Raw genomic sequence first — 25,262 nt, forward strand, 5'->3', positions numbered from 1 at the left:
GTGCTGCCCTGGAGACCAATGACCTCTCCTTTCTCAAAACGCTTTTGAACTTGACCCTCAGGGATGACACTCTTCTGCCAGGTATCCTCCTGACTCTGTGACATCTCCCTCTTTTTCACCAATATCTTTCCTCTACTTGTCTCTTTTTTTTTTTTTTTTTTTTGCCCTTCCCCAACATTCCATTGGGGATTCTTGGCTTTTTTCATTTTATCCATCTACCCTGGGATATCTGGTCTACCATAACCCTACCCTCGACCACTCCTGATGCATTCACCAAATATGCATTGAGTACCTGCTGCGTTATGAAAGGTGCTGCAGGTACTACCAAAAAAAAAGTCTCTGTACAGTCGTAGAGAACAAACGTATGGACACCAAGGGAGTGGGATGAATTGGGAGATTGGGATTGACATATATACACTAATATGTATAAAATAGATAACTAATGAGAACCCGCTGTATAGCACGGGGAACTCCACTTTGCTGTACAGTAGAAACTAACACAACATTGTAAAACAACTATACCCCAATAAAAAATAGTCTCTGACCTCCTGGAGCTGATATTCTAGAAGAGGAGGTGAATAATATATACAACTTAATAAACAATATAATTCCAGAGAGTGAAGGTTCTCTTTATCTGGAGGGGACATGGAAATCCTCTCTGAGAAGAAAAATTTGAGCTGCAATCTGAAGGATTTGAAGAGGGCCAGCTAAGAAAAGAGGGAGAGGGTTGACGGGATGGGGCAAGTGTTTGAAGTAGAAGAGATGGCCAACATATCACTCCCATGGTGGAAAGGAGGATTTCCCATTGGAAGAACAGAAAGCCAAAGTGTCTGGAGTATAGCACAGAGCAGTCAGTGGGAGTAAAGTCACACAAGGTCTTATGGTCACGCTACAGTTTGGATTTTATTCTAAGCCTGATAGAAGCCCCTGGAAGGTTTTAATGAGGGAATTACAGAAACCTGGCTTCCCAAACTTAACGTGTCCACAATCCAGGTCTTGATCTTCCCGCAAACCACCCCCTTCCTCCATCGTCCCCATCTCAGTTGACAACTCCATCCTTCAGGTAGCCCAGTCTTAATCCCTCTCTCCCACCACATGCTCCATCCTTCCATTCGAAGCCCTGGTGGCTGCCGTATTGTTCTCCATAGTGCTTCACACTATCTGACATACCGTATATTTTCCCACTGTCACTTTTTTTTTTAATTTTTATTTATTTATTTTTACATCTTTATTGGAGTATAATTGCTTTACAATGGTGTGTTAGTTTCTGCTTTATAACAAAGGGAATCAGTTATACATATACATATGTTCCCAGGACAGAAAGCCCAGAGATAAACCCACGCACAGATGGTCACCTTATCTTTGATAAAGGAGGCAGGAATGTACAGTGGAGAAAGGACAGCCTCTTCAATAAGTGGTACTGGGAAAACTGGACAGGTACATGTCAAAGTATGAGATTAGAACACTCCCTAACACCATACACAAAAATAAGCTCAAAATGGATTAAAGACCTAAATGTAAGGCCAGAAACTATCAAACTCTTAGAGAAAAACGTAGGCAGAACACTCTGTGACATTAATCACAGCAAGATCCTTTTTGACCCATTGTCACTTTGTTCATGGTGGCATCCTCAGGTCCTACCTGAGTGGCTGGTGCATAGCAGGTACTCAATAAACCCTGGTTGAATAAATGGACCACTTGGTGTTCCAGTCATAATCAGAAAGCCATTCTTCCCTTCCCTTTCTTTCCCACCATTGCCCCCACCCCATCCAACAAGCCACGTGAGGTAGAAAACGGGTTCAGGAGTCCTGGGGTCCTGGGTTCACATTCTTCCTTGGTGGTGTGGACCTCCATGCATTAGTAACTTATCTGGGCTTGAGTTTCCTCCTCTGTAAAATGGGACTCATCCTGCTGACTGCTGGGATGCAGGGAGGACTTGATGAGCCCTGGCAAGTTTCCTGGTGCACAGCAGTCAATGGCAGCTATATATAAATTGGGGCCTCCTTTGTACTCCCACTGCCTTTGTCCTAGTTCTAGCCCTCATTACGCCGGTCGGCTCTTGTGGCTGCCTCCTAATTCCTCCCTCCATCACCACCAATCTGTCCTTTCAGCTGTCAGGCTTGTCCTCCTCACGCCAACCCTAATCACATCCCTCCCCTTCTCCAAAACCTTACATGACCCTACTGTCCACACGACAAGACCCACCTTCTCTGCCTTCGGTTTCCCCCCACCACGTATCCCAAGGGAAGCCTTCTGTCTCTGTAGGACATTCTCGGCCTGAGAAGCCTTCCCCCTCCTCCTGTTCTCCTCCTAAATCCTTGTCGTCCATCCAGGGAGGGGGTCTGGAGATAGTACACCTTGGGTGCCAGCTAAGATTGCACTGGGCAGGAGGGAGGTTGGATTGTCTGCATTTCAGAGGCTCAGAGAAGTTAGGGCAAAGGCCATGTAATGAGAAAATTCAGGGTCAGGGTTTAACTCCAGGTCTAAGATTTTGTAACATTTTGTGCTGTGCTGCCTCTGCAGACTTGAGCTCCACAATCATGCTGTCCCCAGCCCTCCTGTCTGTATTCATTTCCTCCTCGTTCCTGCCTCCTACGGCCTGGGAGCCAAAAGGACTTGAATCTCTCACCCACTTACTTGTATGGTCATCTAAGGGCAGAGCTGAGTTCATCTCAGCTGAGTTCATCTTTATCCTTGTGTCCAGTACGACTGGGTCTAAACCCATCATCTCTCACCTGGACCAGGGCAGTCACCTCCCCTCTAGTCTCCCAGCTCCTGGCCTTGACCCCCAGAGGGGTCTTTTTTTTTTTTTTTTTTTTTTTTGCGGTACGCGGTCCTCTCACTGTTGTGGCCTCTCCTGTTGCGGAGCACAGGCTCCGGACGTGCAGGCTCAGTGGCCACGGCTCACAGGCCCAGCCGCTCCGCGGCACGTGGGATCTTCCCAGACCGGGGCATGAACCCGTGTCCCCTGCATCGGCAGGCGGACTCTCAACCGCTGCGCCACCAGGGAAGCCCCGGGGTCTTATTTTTATACAAGTCAGATCATGTCTCTTCAGTGCTCAGAACCTTCCATGGCTCCTACTTCACTCAGAGCAAAAGCCGAAGTCCTCACCGTGGCCCACAAGGCCCTGCACCATCTGCCTCATCACCCCCCAGGCCTCATCTCCTCCCACTGTCACCCTGGCTTACTCAGTTCCAGCCACATTAGCCTCCTTGCTGTTCCTCACATGTACCTTTGCACTGACTGTCCCTCTGCCTAGAGTTTTCCTCTGACATATTTCTGTGGCTCACTTCACACCTTTATCCCACTGACTCTTTCTCCATAACTGAGCTGTGTGGTCCATTCACCACTGACCACGTGTAGCCATTGAGCACCTGAGCTGAGATGTGCCATAAGTGTAGAATATGCACCAAGATTTCAAAGGCATACGCCAAAGGAAAGAATGTATAAAATGTCTTGAGAATAATCTTTCATATTGATTGCCTGTTGAAATGATGATGCTTCTGATACACCAGGTTAAAGAAACTATACTTATTAAAATTAATTTTACCTGTTTCTTTTGACTCTTAATGTGGCTACTGGAAAATTTTAAATTTCACACATGGCTCTTCTTGTTTTTTCCTTTTTTTTTTCCGTTTTTCTTTTTTTTAATTGAAGTATAGTTGACTTACAATGTTGTGTTAATTTCTGCTATACAGGAAAGTGATTCACTTATACATATATATACATTCTCTTTTTTTATGTTCTTTTCCATTATGGTTTATCATAGGATATTGAATATAGTTCTCCGTGCTGTACAGTAGGACCTTGTTGTTCATCCATTCTATATATGAAAGCTTACATCTGCTAACCCCAGCCTCCCACTCCATCCCTCCCTCAACCCCCTCCCCCTTGGCAACCACCAGTCTGTTCTCTATGTCCAACACATGGCTCTTCTTAAAGTTCTACTGGGCAATGCTGGTCTGAACGTCCTTAACTCTGAACTACTTCCCTGCCAGGCAGGAAAGAGCAGTTGGCCTTTACCAATTGATATGTGTGTCATCACTCCCTTCACCCTGCCCCACGCTACCAGTGCACGCCCTTCTCTGCACTGCTTTTCTCCCTTGTACTCATCACCCTGACATCTGGCATATTTACTGCATTTATTCTCAGCCTCCCCCATGCAAACAGGGATTCCTATGACTCGTGTCCCCAGGACCTAGACAGGGCCTGGCACATTGTAGGTGCCCAGTTAATGTTTGTGAAGTGAGTGAGTGAAAACTCAACAAATGCTTGTCCTTTCCTGTGCCTGCCCTCACCAATGGCTTTTATCTGCCAAGAAGGAAGAAAGTGAAACAGACTGGTGATCTATAGGATGGAGTTTTAGGAATGCTAGTGAATATCGAAAAGTTGGGAGAGGAAATGAAAAATAGAATTAAATGAATGAAAAGTTCTTTGGGGTTGCATGGCATGGCCCCCACCTATACTTCAGCTTCATGGCACCATCCAAATCCCCGCCATGCACCATCTCATTCTTTGAATTTGCCAAGCTCCTTCCCACCCCAGGCTCTCTGTCTCTGCCATTCCGTCAGCCTGGAAAGTTCTTCCCCCACGGACCAGATTCCTCCTCCTCTTCCATGAGCCCTCAGCTTGAGACGGGGTCCTCCCTGGGTCCCAGACGAGTTAACACTACCTGCTGTGTGCCCTCAGAGCTGTTGTTTTCCCCCTTCTCTCTCTAAGAATGCATGACACCTGTGACGGATTCATTCTCTATGTGCCTTTTCTGGTTAAACATTTTTCTCCCACATCAGCTCCATGGGGCAAGGAGAACCTCAGGTATTGCTTTGCCCAGCACACAGGACGTGTTTGGATATGCGTTTGTTGATGGTGGAAAAGGAGGTCAGCCCAACCTAATAGACCCGTCTCTGCTCTAGGAATAGTTGGGAACACCCCTGTCTTAGTTTGGTGTGCCTCCATATTGACCCTGAAACAAGGATTCACGTGCAAGTAGTTCATCTGGGAAGTGACTCCAGAAGTGTGGGTGGGGGACAAGGGTGGGGAGACAAGGAAGAATGAAGGGTCAAGCGGGTTACCCGCTGCGGGCAGCTGGGCTCAGCCTCTCTGGGAGCCTGTGTAGAACTCACACCTCAGAGGATCTGGGAGGAGGAGCAAGGGAGCTGGGGAATTCATCCACCTACTCCCAGCAATCTTTGGTGGAGGGCTGCTCTCACAGGGGAATTCACTCCCTGGGCCTGTCTCAGCTTCAAAGAAAGTCCTGAGACAAAGGCGTGCCAATATTGGTTATTTACAGATGCAGATACTGGTTGTCTCAAAGACAAAGAGATGTACTATATATAAAATAGATAATCACCAAGGACCTACTGTATAGCACAGGGAACTCTACTCAATATTCTATAATAATCTATATGGGAAAAGAATCTGAAAAAGAATGGATGTATGTATATGTATAACTGAATCGCTTTGCTGTACACCTGAAGCTAACACAACATTGAAAATCAACTATACTCCAATATAAAATAAAAATTAAATTTAAAAAAAGACAAAGATGGGACTTCCCTGGTGGCGCAGTGGTTAAGAATCTGCCTGCCAATGCAGGGGACACAGGTTCGAGCCCTGGTCCGGGAAGATCCCACATGCCGCAGAGCAGCTAAGCCCATGTGCCACAACTACTGAGCCCGCGTGCCACAACTACTGAGCCCATGTGCACAACTACTGAAGCCCGCACTCCTAGAGCCCACGCTCCACAACAAGAGAAGCCACCGCAAGGAGAAGCCCGCGCACCGCAACAAAGAGTAGCCCCTGCTCACCGCAACTAGAGAAAGCCCACACACAGCAACAAAGACCCAACGCAGCCAAAAATAAATAAATAAATAAATAAATAAATAAATAAATTGTTTTAAAAGACAAAGAGATGTAGATACTGGGTATTCACAGGTGCAGATATGGTTGTTCAAAGTAAAAGTTGTAAGATCCAGATCCCTGGACAAAACTGAAGACACCCTCAAATTATTTGCGTGGTCTCCCTCCTCTTAACCACAGAGCCCTCTGTTTTTCAGCATTTCTTGCCCATCATGTGAGGCTCCAATAACAACCTCTCCTGTGGCATAGTTCCATGGTGGTTCCTACTACATTTCTTATTCAGGAAATGCATCTGGGGGGTCCTTGGGTTGAGGAGGGTCTGTGGGACCCCTTTTCTCACCAGCAATACTTTTTACAAATGAGGTCTTAGGATGGGGTCTTTACGGGGGTGCTTTCTACGGGAGGGTCCTCTCAGCTATCACCGTGATTATTACTCACCTGTATTTACAGGAGTGACTTTTTGCCCTGAGGTTCGGGGCCTGTAGCCCCCTTCTGGATCTGATGTCAGCTGGTCCACCCCAGCAGGGCTACACCCATTGTTTGGGTTGTTTGAGTAGCTTAGTACACTTCCTGTGTTCTGGGCACGATGCCAAACACTTCACATGTATCAATTCATTTAATCCTCACACCCCTTTGATGGGTAGGTACTGTTGTGATCCCTGTTATACAAAAGGGGGAACTGAGGCATGGAGAGGGGAAGTAACTTGCTCAAGGTCACCCAGCTGAGAAGTGGCAGAGCTGAGATTTGAACCCATGCTGGCTGGGATCTTAACACTAAACTGCTTTCTTGCCAGTTGGTAAAGAGACCTGAGCCCCAAAGGATCTGCCACTCCCCCTGGTCCTTCCCCCAGGGCCTCCCAGCCTCCCCAGTATCCATCCTGATTGTGAGCTGCAAAATACACTGAAAGTCACCCCGACCAGGTGCCACAGGAAGCTTCTGTTCTTCTCAGCCTAATGTTTATTGAGTATCATCAACCATACACCTATTTGGGGTCTTTGTAAATCATCTTTTATCCTGTGAAGCAGGTACTATTAACACTGTTTTACAGGTGACAAAACTGAGGCCCAGCAATGTAAAGTCACCTTCCTGTGGTCACCCAGCCAATATACCACAACATCGAACCCCCGCCCACCTGTCTGACCCTGAAACCCACCTTCTGCTTTCTGTTCTGGCTTCTTTCTTCCAGCATCTTGGCAACAGTTGGGACGGAGTTTGACCTAAGAACGCTGAGGGCAGTTCGAGTGCTGCGGCCGCTCAAGCTGGTGTCTGGAATCCCAAGTGCGTGAGTTTCCAACCATGACCAGGGGTCTGCTCAGGGGTCCCTCGAGCCCTTGGTTTCCCCTCTGCATAGCATGTCACAGGAACCCTTGGGTGCTTCCCCAGCCTGGGTCAGGGCAGCCTCCACTTTGGGGAAGTCCCTCAGGGGACTCCCCACCAGGCATCTGGCTGCAGGTCTGGATGAGCTCCTGAAAGCCAGCCAGGAGCCTCACCCATCACCACAGCACCCATTTATTGAGCATTTCTCTATCAGGAGCCATGGTAAGCGCCACCCAGGTCCTCATACTCACAACCCTGTGAAGTCGATAATGCTGATATCTGCATTTTACAGATGGGGAAACTGAAGCTCAGGGCGGCTGAATAATTTGAGCAAAGTCACGTGGCTGAGAATGGCAGAATTAGGAATTAGCCAGTCTGACCCCAAGCCTGGTAACACTGCTGGCAATGGCCGTTACCATTCATTGAGTGCCTACTGTGTACCGGGCACAGCAGAAAGAGCTTTTTGTGTATTATCTTGGTTCAGCCTCACAATCACCCAGTGAACCCATTTTACAGATGAAAAGGTGGAGGCTCAGAAAGGTCAAATGACTCACCTGAGTTCTTAAAGCTTGACAGCAATGAGCTCCAAAGTCTATACTCGTTCCATGCTATTTTCTCATCCTCCAGGGATACTTCTACTCCAGGTCCTTTGGGGGTGGCTGCATTATACAGGGTCAGGATTAGGTTCAGCTGGAAAAAACAAAAGAAAAACAAAACAAAACAGGGCTAAACTTTTTCTGTCCTACTGCCTCAGTAGTAGTAGTAGTAATAATAATAATTCCTATTTTTTTAACATCGTTATTGGAGTATAATTGCTTTACAATGTTGTGTTAGTTTCTGCTGTATAACAAAGTGAATCAGCTATACGCATACATGTATCCCCATATCCCCTGTCTCCTGCGTCTCCCTCCCACCCTCCCTATCCTCCCCCTCTAGGTGGTCACAAAGCACCGAGCTGATCTCCCTGTGCTATTATTTTTTATTTATAAGCACTTACTGTGATCTCCCTGTACTATTATTTTTTATTTATAAGCACTTACTATGTACCAGGCACTGTTCTAAGTATTTGACATTTCTTTAACTCATTAATCCTCACAACAAGCCTGTGAAGTAGGTTCTGTTATTACCACCATTTTACGTCTCATTAGCTTCGTTCTTCAGGTTCATTGCCATCCAGATTTAAAGAGTAAGATTTTCCAGATAACCACCAGCAGGGTCTTTTTGTTAGAAAGAAGGCACTTCTACTCAGGTGTCTGCATGATTCCAGTGGGTGCCTACGTCATAGTAAATCCAGGGCCATCCCAAAGTTAATGCTAATAAGAATTTTTGTTTAATGACCACCTATGATGTGCCAGGGACTTTGCTAGATATGAACCCTCTCATTTAATCCTGAGAGGGAGGTGCTATTCTAATCCCCATTTACAGACGAAGAAACCAAGGTTCAGAATGGGAACGTGACTTGCTCAAGATCACTTTGCTAGTCAGGAGATGACTAAGGTTCCCTAGAAGCAGATTTAGATAGGTGTTCAGATGCACTTGCTTTCTTGGGGGAGTGCTGTCAGGAGAGAGAGAATGAGGGCAGCAGGACAGGGTAGCAGAAGGACCTGAACAAGGATGCAGTCTCAGCCGGATCCTGCAGGGAGCTCTGGGTGTAAATAGCGTCAGTGTTGTTTCCCACTTGAGGCAACAGGCTGGTCTTTTGTACTTCTGTGGTCAGTTATTGGGGGTGGGAGGTGGGGAAGCGATAGCCTTCCAGGTGAGGAGCTTTTGATAACCAAGGGCAATTCTATGAAAAGAGGGGCATCTGGGAGCCGTTAGCAGCAAATGCCCACAGCAGCTGGAGGGAGGGTCTACCAACAGCAAAGGAGATCTGGCCTGGGCATCAACTTCAGACAGTGTCCAGAGCCTTAGCCACTCTGCCACGTGCATCACCCTTACATTTTGGACCCCTTGGAGTAGCATAGTCCCCCTGTGGTCTCCACCCATCAGGAGGTGCTAATCATGGGCCATGGGAAGTTCTTCTCATCAAGAAGCAAGACCCAAGCTATATGTTTGAATCCTCATTTTAACCATAGACTTCTCTAAACATACAGAACAGTGGTCACAAACGGAGGATTTGACATCATTCCGACCTGGATTCAAATCCTGGCCCTGTTATTTATCATGCCCTAAGGTGAATCATGACATCCTCTGAGCTTTGCTTCCCACCTCTGTAAAATGGGGATAATTTTATATGTGCGCCTGCCTCATGGGGTTGTTGCTAAAAGCCAATGAAATAATGCCTGGTTTCTCAGGGTTGAAACTAGGACATTGACTGCTTTCCCAGGCAGAGCTGCAACTAGCGTATATGGCGCCTTTGTATGATTTAGGAAAAGACGCCCTCTCTTGGTGGAAAGAAGTTAGAAAAAGTCACCCCGCTCTGGGTGAAAGCCACCCAACAAGAATGGGGCTCAGAAAGCCATGAATTTCCACCTCTTTCTTGCCCAAAAGGTCATCAAATGGGACAGCCTATGTCCAATACTTTTAAAAATATTTTAAAGATTAAAAAGTGGGGAATTCCCTGGCGGTCCAGTGGTTAGGACTCCGAGCTGTCACTGCCATAGTCCCGGGTTCAGTACCTGCTTGGGGAACTAAGATCCCACAAGCCACACGGCGCGGCCAAAACAAAACCAAAAAAAAAAAGTGCTCTAAAATATTAGGAATTTTTCCTATTATTATAACAAGCAGCCTCTGTGTCTTCCATCTATCTTCCCTCACTATCGCCCAGTCCCCAGCCTCCTGCGTGCTCTGGGTTCCCTCAGGAGGCATCTTGGGGGTGGGATTTTGGGGTGCCTTCTCACGGGCCTGTGGGGCCTCTCTCTCTGTGTCTCCCCAGGTTTACAAGTCGTCCTGAAGTCGATCATGAAGGCAATGATCCCCCTGCTGCAGATCGGCCTCCTCCTATTTTTCGCAATCCTTATTTTTGCAATCATAGGGTTAGAATTTTATATGGGAAAATTTCATACCACCTGCTTTGAAGAGGGCACAGGTAGGTCTGAGCAGCAGCATATTTTTTTCCCAACCTTCCTCCCCTATCTTTTCTCCCTTAGGGATAAGCTCCTGCAAGGGATCTACAGGGGTTTGCTTCTTTCTCCTGGAAGCTGGGAGAACCTCCTCCCAAAAGCACTGCAGGCAAGGCAGGGGGTGAAACAGTCCCCGAGATCTTGGTTGTTGCTGGGGCATTGCATTGGGGTCCCTAAGAAGCTATCTCGGGGTAAGTGGTTTATTTGGGAAGTGATCCCAGGAAGCACCATCAGAGGAGTGGAGAAGTGAGACAGGGAAGGGAAAACATCTAGTAAAGGGGTGTTATCAAGTAGGTTACCATCTTGGGCAACCAGACCTCAGTTCCATTGGGCACCTTGGGGACACAGTGTAGGTCACACTCAGAGCCATCCCACACGTGGAGCGAGGGAGCTGGCTACTTATCCACCAAATTCTGTCCGACATTGGCAAGGACTGCCCCCTGGGAGGGCATTAAGGCCCTGGCACAGCTGGCTGCCCTGACACTGGGCTGGAGCACGTATCAAAGGTGTTTTTGGTTGGGGCATGTAGGGGCAAATGACAGCAGAATATAGGCACAGTGCCCACAGCCTCTGCCTAGTTACCTTGCAGTGACCCCAGACCCTAATGCATGCTGAGTTCTAAAGCCTCCTTACCCTGGAGGAAAGGGAGAGTTGAGGATGGCTCCTCCTGGTCTCCCCCAGAATGTGCCTTAAAGACATCCCGCTGGGAGTCCTGGCACCAGCCAGTCAGAACTAGAGCGCAAGCAGGATCTTGGCTCATCCGCTCCCGGCACTATGCCAGCGTCAACCCCTTAGCTGCTGGATCAAGAAAGCAGGCTGGGCGCAGGAGAAAATCCAGGAGGCACAGCCCTGGTGCTCATCTCTGAATCAGCAGTGGGGCAATGGTTGTCCAATGCTATCCACACACTCAAGGACCCAATAGCTTCCAGATACATCTTTGATTAAATCCCCTGCTATCCAAACCTAGCTACTTGCTCTCTGACCGAGAACCAAATGAAATCAAATAGGAGGGAAGCCTGTATTTCAATATTTGGACCACGGGCCGCCTCAGTGGGGACTGGCTGAATGACAGCGCTAGTTGTGCGTCAAAGAAACTGTGAATTGAGACAGTAAAGCCCAAAGGGGAGCCCGTTGGGAAGGGAAAGAGATTTCAAGCCTGTCTTATTAGGAAGAAGATTCTGTCCTGGAGTCGTTTCCCATCCACCTTCTCTTCCCGATGACCCCTGGGTAGCAGAGCCCTCTCCCCCAGACCTCCCAGAGGGCAGCAAAACCCAGTAAGGAAGGTTTATTTGAGATGCTTTTATTGCCTCCTTTTCTAGCTCCTCCCGTCTCCTTCTCTCCTGGGCTTGTGAAGTTTGCGCAATATGGGGTGTCCTAATTATTTCTTTCCCCGATGAAGAAGGTGTTAATTGAGGCAGAGCTATTTCTGCTCCTGGCCTCGTCACCCAGGCAGAAATGCTAGAGGGAGAGATACAGGGTAGGGCCCCTCGGGAAAATCAGCCGAAGGTAGAGAAACCAGGATTCCTGGATCCTAGGTTTTTTGTTGTTGTTGTTGTTGTTGTTTTCTCTCTCTCTCTCCAGCAAAGGGGACAGAGGACTGGCTTGAGTCTGAATTGAGGTTTTAAGGGGACAGATGTGGGTGGGGCAACCGGAGGGTAGGAGGCCTTGATTTAGGGAGGATGACTGAAAAGCTCGCAATTAAAAATATAAGGCATGTGAGTAAGAGACAGATATAAACAGACACCCAGGCAGCAGGTTAATTTTAAAATATATTTATAATCAAATTCCTCAGACTCTCTGGATGGTTGCTTTTCTAGAAGCAGCCCTCAGAGTGTTTCGTGATGAGGGGGCAGGTGGGGGGTTGGGGGGAGCGGGTCGCAATCAAGAACGCCACTAGGCAAAGCTGCTAAAGACAGGCAGGTTTTCTCTTGCAGACAGGTTCTCCTTATCATCAGGAACCCGGTTCCTGTGTGCCCAGCACCGAGCTAAACACCCAGAGAAATGCCAAGGAAAAGTGGAAGCGTCCTGCTTTCTAAGAGCTTCCAATATAGTTTGAGGAAACAAGACCCCTTGTCTGCAACTAGTCCATAGCAATGCACGTTGATGCTGCTTTTGTCTCCTCACCAAATGTGAACATTCGGGAGCTATTGTAGCCCTGAGGAAAGAAAGGGACCAGTGTTCACTGGACTAACCTGGGGCCGGGGTGGAGGGGGTGCACATTGGTGGATAGGTATTGAGCCAGACTTGGACACAAGGTGGAAATGGAGAAGGTTTTGGACAGAGGTGACCTTCCCAACAAACAATGGTTCTCATTCATTACAGGAGCCCATGGAATTTTCCCCCTTGCCCTGAGCCTTATGTTTAAAAGATTTTGCCTTCCAATCTGTATTCATTAAATAATAGCCCCTGTACCAAATCTGGCGTGAGTGGGGAAGGGGTTTCCCACAACTTAAAATAGTGGCCGATGTGTCATCGCTTCTTGAGTAGTAGGTGTCCCTTCTGAGATGGTAAATGTCATTTTGCATGACCTAGAGTTTCTATTTAACCGGAGTTTCAAAGGCCAATAAGATTCATGCATTCTATGTTGGTTTATTTCACTCTGTTGCTTACTAAGTGGAGGTTAAGAATGGGCTGCAAAGCCTGTATGTAGGCTATATATAGCCTATATATAAACATATCACATTGAGATATATTTTTGTTTAGTGGGAGCTTGAGTTTACACACTCAGCTGTTTGATTTTTTGTCGGACAGTGTCACTCTCTGAAAACCTTCAAAAGTATCGTTCACTGAATAGAATCCCCTCATATCCGCGGCTCTAGTCCAATGGGAAAAAGCCTGGGATATTCTGTGCTCCCCTAACTCGGTGTTCTCATGAAGGTGTCTCTCCTCGGTCTCCCCATCAACACCTTAGAATTCAGACCCGACCTTTATGGCCCAGCCCAACTTTGCCAGGAAGCTGTTTTTGGTTTCCAGCAAAAGGGACATCCATTGATATGTGTCTCTTTCCTTGTGGCATTTTCACAATCTGCCTCCTGCTATTTGGGGAGAAAGCTTAGCTACTGTGCCTAAGGGTGAGTACTGTGTGTACTGGCCTCCCTCACCCCCAGAACAGCTCCCTGAGCCCAATACATCTCAAGAAAAAAAAATCAGTCAGGCTACAGAAGAATAACACAACACAATTGACAAATTTGTCCTAATGGAAGTCTGGAGAACACTGCCCCCAACCACCTCAAAACGCACACAGCACAGTTACCAAAACTGACTGTATTTGGGACCTTAAAGTGCATGTTGACAGATTTCAAAGGACAGAATAATACAAAACATCCTCTGACCACGGTGCAATTAAGCTGGAAATCAAAGTTTTTGGAAATTAGGAGACATGCTTCTTATTTGTGGATGCAGTGGTAGGATGTCTGAGATTTGCTTTAAGAATATTTTAGTGGCAAGGTAAAATATTTTAGTATGGGGAGGGGATGTGGATGAAACAAGATTAGCCCTGAGTTGATAAATGTTGAAATTGATGATAGGTACAGGGGAATTCATTATATTATTCTATTTTTGTAGATATATGACAAATTTTTAATGCTTCCTGGTTATCCATGAGTCAAAGAAGAAATAATAATGGAAATTGCTAAATATTTTACTTGAACAATAATGATACTAATGCATGACAGAATTTGTGAGATGCAGCTAAAGCTGCACTTAAAGAATAGTTTATAGCCTTAAGGAACATTAATTCATCCCAAAAGTTTAGGAAAAGAACAAAAAAGGAACAACTCTTAGAGAAGAAATTAATGAAATGGAAAACAATGAATAGGTCAACAAAGCCAAACACTGGGCTTTTTAAAAAAAGACTGATAAATTCATCTCAATAGCCATTTTTCTTCAACAGCATTGAATCTTCGCTGGCTCCTGTATCTCAGAGCTGGTTTTGCTGGCCCTTTCTCCTGATTTTTCTCCCTTCCCTTTCATAGATGACATTCAGGGTGAGTCTCCAGCTCCATGTGGGACAGAGGAACCTGCCCGCACCTGCCCCAATGGGACCAAATGTCAGCCCTATTGGGAAGGGCCCAACAATGGGATCACTCAGTTCGACAACATCCTATTTGCAGTGCTGACTGTTTTCCAGTGCATCACCATGGAAGGGTGGACTGACCTCCTCTACAACGTAAGTGACAAGGGGTCGTGGAGAGCCAGGACCAGCCAACTCCTGAGGCTGCTGTGGAGGGACCCTGAGCCGGGGAGGCAGCCGAAGGACACCTCAACATGGCCCCAGGAGAGCCAGCCTGAGGCTCAGTCCATTGAAGATATGGGAGTGTTGTCCTCAGAACTCTAAGTAGAGAAGGGCCCTCGGGAGATGGAGATCTAGAGGGCACACAGATGCTGAATAATTTTTAATTGCACAAGTTTTTAAATATAATTTTAGATTTTTGAATATGTAAAGGTTGTGTAAGTTAAAAACCAACATAGATGAGAGATAGAGAAGTGGCCTTGAGCACCTATGCAAAGGGGTTCTGCACTGGAGCCCTCACTGGCCCTCCTCCAGCCATGCCCTTCCCTATGGGGCTGACAGGAAATGTCTACCAGGAGCTAGTGCCACCACCACTCCACTTTCTAGATCACATTTTGGGTCATCTTAGATCCTACAATTCCCTCCCCAAGTCCAGATTCCATGGACTTGCATGAGATTCTTCCATGCGTCTGTTCGCTGACTACACCACCCATTTGTATCCCCTGAGGGTCAAGGGTGTCCTTGGGGTGGCTATTGGCACAGATGTGACTGGAGTTTGGACATGCAAGGTGGTGTGTCCATGCATGTGTGTGTGGAGCACCCCCTCCCCTGCCTCCAGGTGGCAGGCCATGGTCAAGGGGCAGGGAAGGCTGTCCCCACGCCATAAGCCAGTGCAGACATCCAGATTCTAAATTCCAGACTGACCTTCCAAGTGCTTATGAAGGTGTGTTTGTAAAGGAGACGCATACAGCATGTTTTATTTAGAAGCTTTTAAATATTTACACATATATATGGGCCTCAGTTGGTACTCTTGTCCTAGGTCTTGAAAATGTTAAGTTCGGGTCAGAAAAGATGTACACTCCTACCTTCCCCCCCCCCTTCCATCCTGCATAGCATCTCTAGGAACAGACAGCAGATTTGAGATGCTCAGACTCTTTCTTGGTCCTGACCTGCAGAGAGCTTGGGCTAAAGGTTACACCCAATTGGCCAAAGCTTGCTTGGGCTCTAGGTTTTTTTCTTTTCTTTTTTTTTTTATTCTAGTTGTTTGTTTGTTTGTTTGTTTGTTTATGGCTGCATTGGGTCTTCGTTGCTTTGCACGGGCTTTCTCTAGTTGTGGCGAGCTGGAGCTACTCTTCGTTGCGGTGCGCGGGCTTCTCATTGCGGTGGCTTCCCTCGTTGCGGAGCATGGGCTCTAGGCATGTGGGCTTCAGTAGTTGTGGCTCGCGGGCTCTAGAGCACAGGCTCAGTAGTTGTGGCGCACGGGCTTAGTTATTCCACAGCATGTGGGATCTTCCCGGACCAGGGCTCGAACCCATGTCCCCTGCATTGGCAGGCAGATTCTTAACCACTGCACCGCCAGGGAAGTCCCTAGGTTTTTTTTCTTTACAAGGCAGTTGCAAGAGGAGGCTTCAGAGGGAAATGAACCCTCCTGGGAGTGAAACAGAACTGGGAGACAGGAAAGTAAGGAAACTTAGGCAGAGAGTGGGGGTGGAGAACAGGAGCTAAGTAAAGTGTGAACATGGAAACAGGTTATATCATGGGGTTGGACATCCAGAAAAAGGGTCTGAGGTTCATAGGAAGAAAATGGAAATGAGCTCAGTGGTGGATAAGGAAGTGTGAGCAGGGACACGAATTTCCAGAGGGTTCTATAGTTGTAAGCACCATCATCTTAGGGGATATTTGCCCTGGAGGCTTAAAGCTGAATCACCTTGGGGGAAGCAAACTCGGGGGAAACAGTTGAGAGAACAGAGTCAGGCATCAGGCTGCTTGGGTTCCCCTCCCAACTCCACCACTTCCTTGCTGTGCAACCTTGGACAAGTCACTTGGGCTCTCTGTGCCTCCATTTCCATGTGTGCAAAATGAGGAGAAGCACAGTCCTACGTCACAGGGCACCAGGACTGAGGGAGGTGAATATATGTGAAGATTTAGAACAGTGCATGGTCCAAATTTATAGGCCAAATTTTCCACCCCGAAGGGCACTCCTTTTAAAAATGTAAATGAATTTTTCATTGTAAAAACTCCAGCAGCACCTGAAGAAGTGGAGTGAGCCATTGGGTCCCACTTTATTTGCCACTCTCACCCCACTGGTAACTGCCACTAACTCAGAGTAGCCTTCTAGAACTTTCCACTCACTTACATCCCACAGTCATGCTTTGGGTGGAAACCCAGGGAGCAGGGATTTGAGCCTGATGCGAGCCTAGAGCAGTGATAAAGTACCACAAACCGGGTGGCTTAAAACAACAGACATTTATTACCTCACAGTATGGAGGCCAGAAGGTGTCAGCAGGGCCAGGCTCCCTCCAGAGGCTCTCGGGGAGAATACTTCCTTGCCTCTTCCAGCTTCTGGTGGCTGCCAGCAATCCTTGGCATTCTTTGGCTTATAGATTCTCTGTTGTCCACTCGAATACCCCATCTTCACATGGCCATATTCTTATAAGGACACCGGTCGTATTGGCTTAGGGCCCACCCTACTCCAGTACAACGTCATCTTAACTAATTACATCTGCAGCAACCCCATTTCTAAATAAGGTCACATTCTGAGGTCCTGGAAGTTAGGACTTCAACAGATCTTGGTGGGGCAGGGATGGTGGAGACATAATTCAATTCATAACATCTCCCAAATGAAGTGCTTGCACCTGAACCCTTGTCTGGGGCTTCCTAAATTAAGACAACCTCCCCTCACCCTGAAACACAACCACTAGGACAACTCATTGCTAAGGGCAGGGGCTAAGTGGCATCTTTGAATTTCTGCTGACGAGGACAGAGCTATTGCTTTTCCAGACTCATTTGGGTCCTGCCCTTGTGCTCTGCCATTTGCCAGGCCTGCCCTAGGACTCCCTTATCTCCATCCAGCCACAGGCAGGCACAGTGTCTGGACTATCTGTCCTTTATGCTTGTGCTAGAGCCAAGACCGTGAGCATGACCTCACCATCCGCTATCAGGTGAGATCCATGGGAAGAGTCCAGAAGCACCTGCTCCAAGCATCTTAGAATCCACAGGCACAGATGCCAGATGGATGTCGTCCAGCTGGGTGGTCAGTGCTTTATGATCCCAACATCTCATTTCTTTTCTCAGTATCATTGAAATCCATTTGTTTATTCCATAATTACTTATTGAGTGCCTACTGTGTGCCAGGAAATGATCAGGTGATCAGGGACAACACAATGAAGAAGACAAACAAAAATCCCCATCCTTGTAGGGGAGACAGATGTGACCAATAAATATTATAAATAATAAACTACTCAGAAGGTGGAAGATAGACATTAATCAAATACATAATGTGGGACGTGGTGACATGACCTGTGTCATCCTATGAGGACAACAGCAGCATAAAAGGACAGGTGTTGGGGTGTGGGGGCTAGTTTAGGTCAGGCAATGAGGGAAGGCTCCTCAGAGGAGGTGACATTTCCACAGAGATGGAGAGAGCCAGGCAGATGTTTGGGGGAAGAGCGTTCTTGGCAAAGGGAACAGCAGCTCGCCTACACGGTGTGCTGGGGCCCCGTCCAGGTTTTTCCCTTTTCAATTTGTCTCTTTTCTTTCCCACTTGGCTTCCTGGTTAAAGTGCCTTTTAGAAAAAGCCTAACCTTAACTAATCAGCACCCCTGTCGAAGATTTATATCAGGATGTGCACCCCAGCGTTATTTGTAAAAATAGAACAAAACTGGAAGCAACTGGTTAAATACCGTATGGTCCCTCCATATGATGGAGTATTGTCATTAAAAATCATCTGTTGGGAGAATATTTAAGGATGTGGGGAAATGCTCACCATATAATGACAAGTGGGGGGGGAACTGATTTTAAAAAAAGAATCAAGGTGAGATAAGCCTTATGTCTTCGTCAGCTCCGACTGACATTACAAAACACCATAGACTGGGCAACTTAGACAGCAGAAATGTACTTTCTCACAGTTCTGGAGGCTGGAAGTCTGAGATCAGGGTGTCAGTGTGGTCCGGTTCTGGTGAGGGCTCTCTTCCTGGCTTGCAGATGGCTGCCTTCTCACTGTGTCTTCACATGGTGAGGGCAGAGAGAGAGAGAGCAAGCTCTCTGGGATTAGTGACTTTTACAAGGACACTAATCTCATCATGCGGGCCCCACTCTTATGACCTCCTGTAACCCTAATCACCCCCCAAAGGCCCCATCTCCAAATGCCATTACATCGGGGATTAGGGCTTCAACACATGAATTGGGTTGGAGAAGGGATACAATTCAGTCCATAGAACCTTATAATCTCAAGTGTGAAATTTTGAAAATATAAGGAAAAAAGACTGAAGTCCGCTGTACCAAGATGGCCTTTAGGTAGCGGGATTTGGGAATCTTTATCTTCTTGATACTTCTCTATATTTTCAAAATTTTCTACAATGAGCACACTTTACTTTTATCCTCTTTTTTTAAATTGAAGGATAGTTGATTTACAATATTGCATTAGTTTCAGATGTATAGCCTAGTAATTCAGTTATTTTTTTGCAGATTATATTCCATTTTAGGTTATTACAAAATATTGAATACAATTCCCTGTGCTATACAGTAAATCCTTGTTGCTTATCTATTTTATGTATAGTAGTTTCATAATTTACTTTTATAATCAGGGAGTGCATTTCAACTTGTCTTGCTAAGAGTTTAGGAGGAAAAAGATTTTGGGTTACTCGTAGACCAGGAGATGAGGAGGAAGGACAGGAAAAAGAGCATTTTCTGGGCGCCCACTGTATGCCGGGTGTTTTTATCTCATATTACCTGTCCAGAGAGAGTCCGTGTCAAAATAAATAAATGACTGATTGATTGACATAATAATAAATGGTCATTTTATTGCTTTATTATTAAATAAACAAAATAAGTGAAGAAGAGACAAATCTTCCTTACAAAAGAATTCCATTTAATATATATAGACAGTCCCCCTCCAGGAATGGAGTTTAATCTTTCCCCCACCCCCAATTTGAGGATGGGCTGGACTTAGTGACTCACTTCTAAAGAATAGCATAAGGAGAGGACATATATCATTTCACAGTGGAGAAACCTAGAAGACACCACCTTAACCAAGTGACAAATTTTGACATCCCAGTGGATGTGTGATCATAGGATCTTTGATTTGATATGATGAGGGAACCTCACCTCCGGGGTTTTCTTCTCAAAGACTCATAACCCCATAATCGTAGGCAAAACATCAGACAAACCCAGATTGGAGGGCGTTCTGCAGGATACCTGAGCAGTTCTCTTCAAGACGGTCAAGGTCGTGACAAACAAGGAAAGACTGAGAAACTGACCCAGACCAGAGGAGCCTAAGGAGGCATGAGGACTAAATGAAATGGTGGATCCTGAATGGGATCCTGAAAAGGGGGCAAACCCAAATAAAGTCTATAAATAACTGGTGAGGGAGAGATTACTGTCACCCATTTTACAAATAAGACTCTGGTTGAGAAAGTTGCCGGAGGTGGCCAGACAGGAAATGGCAGTACCAGCCTGCGAGCTCTGCATTCCTCTTCCCTGTGCTCTGAGCTGAACCCAGAGAAATAGATATTGGGGGGGGAGGGGGAGAGAGGTGGGGGGTTGAGAGAGGGAAAAGGAGGGAAGGAGAGAGGAAGGGCGGGAGGCAAGGAGGGCAGTTAATTTTCAAAGGAGGAACTTCTTAAAACTCTCACTAAGTCTGGGGCAGAAATATGGAAGATTGGGAGCAAAGAGAATCCACCTGAAAGAATTTTAAACCGTGTTGAGCCACAGACCCCTTTGTCAGTGTAATGATTTTTAAAGTCTAATAAATTAAAAGACTGGAGATGATGAAGGAAGCCAAATGTGCTGAAATTGTTATAAAAATATTGTTAAAAACAGATTGGTGACGTCGTTTTAGTGTTTATAATACATTGCCAACAGGACCTGGCAATGAGTCAGATGACCCCCATAATTTCATGGGAGTGTTGAAGCTAAAAGGTTTTGTGGGATATCTGTGAACTACGTGTGATTTCTGTGGGTGAGGGGCATCACCGGTTCTGCCCACACTGTTGCAGTTTGCTGCCTCCCCTCATAATGGAAGAAAATGCCCCACTTTCTGGTGGAAATTAGGGGAAGTGAAGGATAAACTTTTTTCCATGCAAATTCACAGACTCCCCAAGGATTCCCACCCCGGTTGAGCCTGAGGGAATCTCTCAGTGATTTCTGTGGTTGCTTGGCTAGGAAAACCCTCCGAGGAGGTGATAGCTTAGCAAGTAACTGAAATTCTCGCCGTCCGTGTCTGGCTCAGCCCCCACCACAAGTTACCCAATTCAAAATGTCAAGAGTGCCACTGTGGAGAAACCCTGCTCTAGAAGACCAGGGATCCTTGAAGATGGGGCATTGAGGCATCCCTGGGCATGGTGGACCTGCCCACATTAGGATTCTGTAGTGGGGTGAGTGCTTATCCAAACCCAAAGACCACAAAGGCAAGTATATTGAAATTCTGTGCCAAAAGTGTGGTCCGAGTCATGTCCAACTGCTATAAAATGAACCTCAGTCAACATAGCCGAGCTCTACCATTGTGCTGGACCTCTGAAGGACCCAGAGGGCTCCTGTACCCATCCCTGGACCTTCCTGGGGCCGACATTGGATCTGGGCAGCCTTCTGGAATCCTAATGGGCTATCAGCTATTTCCTCTGTACTGCACTATTCTGGGTGTTTCTCTGTGCACCAGCCCGTGACTCCTTGATGGTAACCCTCTAAGGTAGAGCCTTAAATAGTCCCATTTTACAGATGAGGAAACTGAGGGCCAAGGCCACACACAGGGAGTTAAGGTCAGAATCCAGCTCTGACTCAACACTGGTTCCCTCAGAATCTGCTATTTGCTACCTCCCATGGCAAACAGGATGGAGGACTGGCTCTCTGAGCTCAAGGGGGCGGCATGGGGAAGCCCAGGAGGGCTGCACTGGAGCCATTTGCTGGAGACAAAAATTGGTGGCTCTGTGTATTGCTTGAGCAACAGACAGCCTTATTTCACAAGGACCCCCTCACCATATGTGCATGCATGACTCAAAAACAAAAAAAAAATCAGAAATCACCTCCACCCCACACAGAGGACATACCCAACATGCTTCTCACCGAATGAGCCAAAGCAGCCTGGGGATGCAGTGTGGGCGATGGGACTTGCCCTCCCTTAGTTGCTACCAGGGTGGGGAGAGGAAGAGTCTGGGGCCCTGGCAGGACCTGTACATCTTGAGTTAACTTTTCACCATTCGCTGAGAGCCTGCTGCATCCCTACATCTTCCTTGTATCATCAACTGATCCATAAAACACCCTCATAAGGGGAAATATTTTTAGGTCCATCTTCCAGATGAGGAAACTGAGGCTCACGGGGATGCAGTGACCTGCCAAGATCCCCTAGTCAAGGGTAGTGAAGTCAGGATTTGAACCCAGCACTGGGCACTAACTGTTACACTCCCTCCCTCTCTCTAGGACTCTCACCTTCTCTTTTTTCTTCCCCTCTCTGTCTTTGTCTCTCTTAATTCTTGGTCTCTCTGTCTCTCTCTGTTTCTTCCTGTCTCTCTCTTTCTCTCTCCTCCTTTCCTTTCTTCGCCTCTTTATTCCTCTCTCTCCCCCACCTCTCTGTGCTTTTCTCTGTGTGTCTCTCTTACTCTCTATTTCTATTCCTCACTTAATGGCAATTAAGAAAATGGTAAAACTGTGCTTAGTTGATGATTATAAATGCAAGTCCCTTGACAAATGGTCACTAATGGTTGAAACTGATCTTTGACCTAAGCCCTTGTATAATTCATAGATGTTTATTTTGGCCAACATCAAAGCATCAGATCTGGGGGACTTTAGATCACACATTCATTCAACTAACATTCATTGAATGTGTACTGCATGCAGGCAACGTTCTAGGCACCAAGGATATGCAGCAAATGGAAGAGACAAAAAATCCCTGTTTGGGGGGAGTTGACATTTTGGTGGGAGAAGCAGGCAGCCAACAAGATAATTAAGAAAATTTTATATATATGGCAGAATCTTAAATATTTTAGGCTTTGTGGGCCATGCAGTCTCTGTCACAACTACTCAGTCTGCTTCTGTAGCACAAAAGCAGCCACAGGGAAGATACATAATGAATGGGCATGGCTGTGTGCCGACAAACCTTAATTTACAAAAACAGGTGGCACGCATGGGTGGTGGTTTGTCAACTCCTGTGTAAGAGGGTGATGAAAGCTCAGGTGAAAAATAAAGCAGTAGAGGGGCTGTGGATCCTCAAAGTAAGAGGTTGAAGTTCTAATAAGACCTGAAAGAGGTGAGGGAGAGCCATGTAGGTATGTCAGGGAAGAGAGACCCAGGTGGATAGGACAGCCAGTGCAAAGGCCCTAAGGCAGGAGTGGTTCTGGCATTTGTGAGGAGTAGCCAGGCAGCCCATGTGGCTGGAAGTGAGGGTGAGCAAGGGAGCTGAAGAGGCCAGGGGAGGTGACAGGAGACCTCAGAGGCAGAAAGGCCATATAATTCGCTGCCCAAACCAGGACAATTTTGAGAGTGAATGGGGAAAGGAGAACTCAAAAAATAATTAACAGGCGTCGCATGATTTAATAACAGGTACAAACTGGGACAGACATACGACCTCCCTCATGGCCACTGTGGGGCTTTGGCTCTTTCACAGTCAAATCCACGCCATTTTTATCCCTTACGCTGGGGAGTTGGGTGTTCTCTTGAGCTGAGGTTTGTTGTTTTTTTACATCTTCTATACTTTTTCTGACTGAACCATGCTCAAAAAACTTAGAGGAAAATAAGCCATAAAACAGAAGTCACTTAAGGATTTTACTGGGACTCAGCCATTCATTTGTTTGATGAGTATCGAGCGCTTGCTAAGCGCCAGGCATCATGCTAGGTACCAACAGTGCGGGGGGTGAATCAGTATTTTCCCTCTCCTTTAAGGCTCTCATGGGCCAATTGTTATAAACAGAAAATACTATGTAAGTGCAGTGAAGGAGTGAGGTAGAAAAAAAATCTTTCGGATACAAGCCAGAATGATGGGTCTAGCCCCAGCTGTGCCATCTGCACCCTGTGTGAGCCAGGCAAATCATCTCCCTCAGCCTCAGTTTCCCCATCCACTGGAGATTCTGGGAATCAAGGGGTGTTTTGTCAGCTCAAACGGGCTCTACTAAAGTGACCGTTGTTGTCCCACCTGCCTCTTCGTTTCCCAGGGAAACAGCCTGATCACTGGGACTTGGGATAAATACATTTCCCTGTCATTGTTATTATTTAAACAATCCGCCCACAGGGACTTCAAATGCAAATGAATATATTGACAAAATGATTCAGAAAGCAAAACATGCTTGGAAGTGAATGAGAGTTCTGTCTGTGCTGTGAGGAGGGGCAAGCCCTTTTGGCTGGAAGGCTTCTCTGAGAGGGGGCACAGTAGAATGAAAGGCTGAGTGATGAGAGGGAATCAACCAAGTCAAGATCTAGGAGAAACTGTCTCCAGGCAGAGGCTCAGAGGACAACCAGCTCATTGTAATCTTGAACCTTAATTTCTCTGTCAGACATACAGGAAACATTCTTTTCCCCCATCTGCCTCCTGAGAGCCATATAAAAGTCAATGAGAAAGTGATATTTGAGAGAAATCTAAAGGAGATAAAGGAGTGAACCAAGAAAATATCCAGGTGTATCAGTCAGGAAATCTAGGTTATGCTGTGGTAACAAACACTCTCCAATGTCACTGTGATTTTAACAACAAATGTCTTTTCTGGTTCATGCTACATGTCCAGTGCAGGTTGGCAGTGAGGAAGAAGGGAGCTATACTCAGCAGAGTCACTTGGGACCTAGTTAATGGAGCAACCAGCACCTAGAACATTGCCAGTTGGTATTCCAAAAGGAAAGAGAGCCCTGGAGGGTCCCACACTGGCAGTTCAGTGCTCTGGTCCAAAAGTGACTTAGGTATTTCCACTCACTCCTCATTGGCCAGCACTCATCATATGGCCCTCAGCCAACCACAGGGAGACAGGGACGGGCAATCTTGCCGTATCTCAGTAAATATTTAGTGACAGCACTAATGAAGAATAGCATTGCAGGCAGTGGAACTCTTTGAGCCTTGGGAAGAAAGACAAGGCAATCTTGCAAGTGTATCTTTCTGGTGTTAATGACTTTGACAAGCAAGCAATTTCCCTCCTCCCCACATCCAGACTCATGAGCACACCCACACTTAACCTGAACTGCCAAAGGAGGTAAGACCCAGGATGGGAGGTTTATGTCCCCCACATTCTGCGCTATCACAGAACGGCCAAGGAAGCTCCAGTCTTTCGGCTTGGGAAATATATTTCTCATTTTTCTCCTGAGCAAACCCCAGGAAGCCCACCTACTAATCAAAAACTGCACCCAACCATCTGCCAGCTTCTTCTCTGTGAGTTGTTGGATCCACAGCATGTAATTGAATCATTTGGGCTAGATTGGAAAGAGAACAAGCAGCTCTAAAATCAGGCAGCAGAACCCCAGTCCCCAGGGAGGGAAAAGCAAGACAAGAGAGGAAGGAGAGAGGAGGGAGAAGGGAGCACAGCTTGGGGTGGAGGATGTGGGCTGTGTGGGGAGCCACCTCTCATTTAGTCATTCAACAAACATTTATTGGACACTGCATGCATGCCTGGCATTGTGATAGGGAATATAGCAGTGGGAAAAAAGCACAATGTCTCTGCTCCACATGGAATTGACAGTGGGGAGACGGACAATGAGCAGGAGAAGTAAGTATAGAGGAGGAGATGCACTAAGGGAAAAATAGAGCAGGAAATGAGATTAGAAATGAAGGCGCAACTGTAAAAGGCCATCAGGGAAACCCTGTCCGAGAAAGTGGCCTTTGAGCAG

The 25,262-nt window shown here is 46.7% G+C and overlaps 1 protein-coding gene across 4 annotated transcripts in view; it reads left to right on the forward strand.

Annotated features, from left to right (window-relative positions):
* CACNA1A (calcium voltage-gated channel subunit alpha1 A) overlaps positions 1–25,262 on the forward strand; it is a gene marked incomplete at both ends in the record, with an annotated part of 321,342 nt that overhangs the window by 187,044 nt on the left and 109,036 nt on the right. For all 4 annotated transcript variants that reach the window (XM_079702108.1, XM_079702110.1, XM_079702111.1 and 1 more), the window contains 3 exons: positions 7,048–7,139; positions 10,054–10,206; positions 14,215–14,408. In XM_079702108.1, coding sequence (XP_079558234.1) covers positions 7,048–7,139; positions 10,054–10,206; positions 14,215–14,408 — 439 coding nt within the window. The remainder of the gene's footprint in view (positions 1–7,047; positions 7,140–10,053; positions 10,207–14,214; positions 14,409–25,262) is intronic.

The sequence above is a fragment of the Hyperoodon ampullatus genome (assembly GCF_949752795.1).
Source record: "Hyperoodon ampullatus genome assembly, chromosome: 4".
In the NCBI taxonomy this organism is placed as follows: domain Eukaryota; kingdom Metazoa; phylum Chordata; class Mammalia; order Artiodactyla; family Ziphiidae; genus Hyperoodon; species Hyperoodon ampullatus.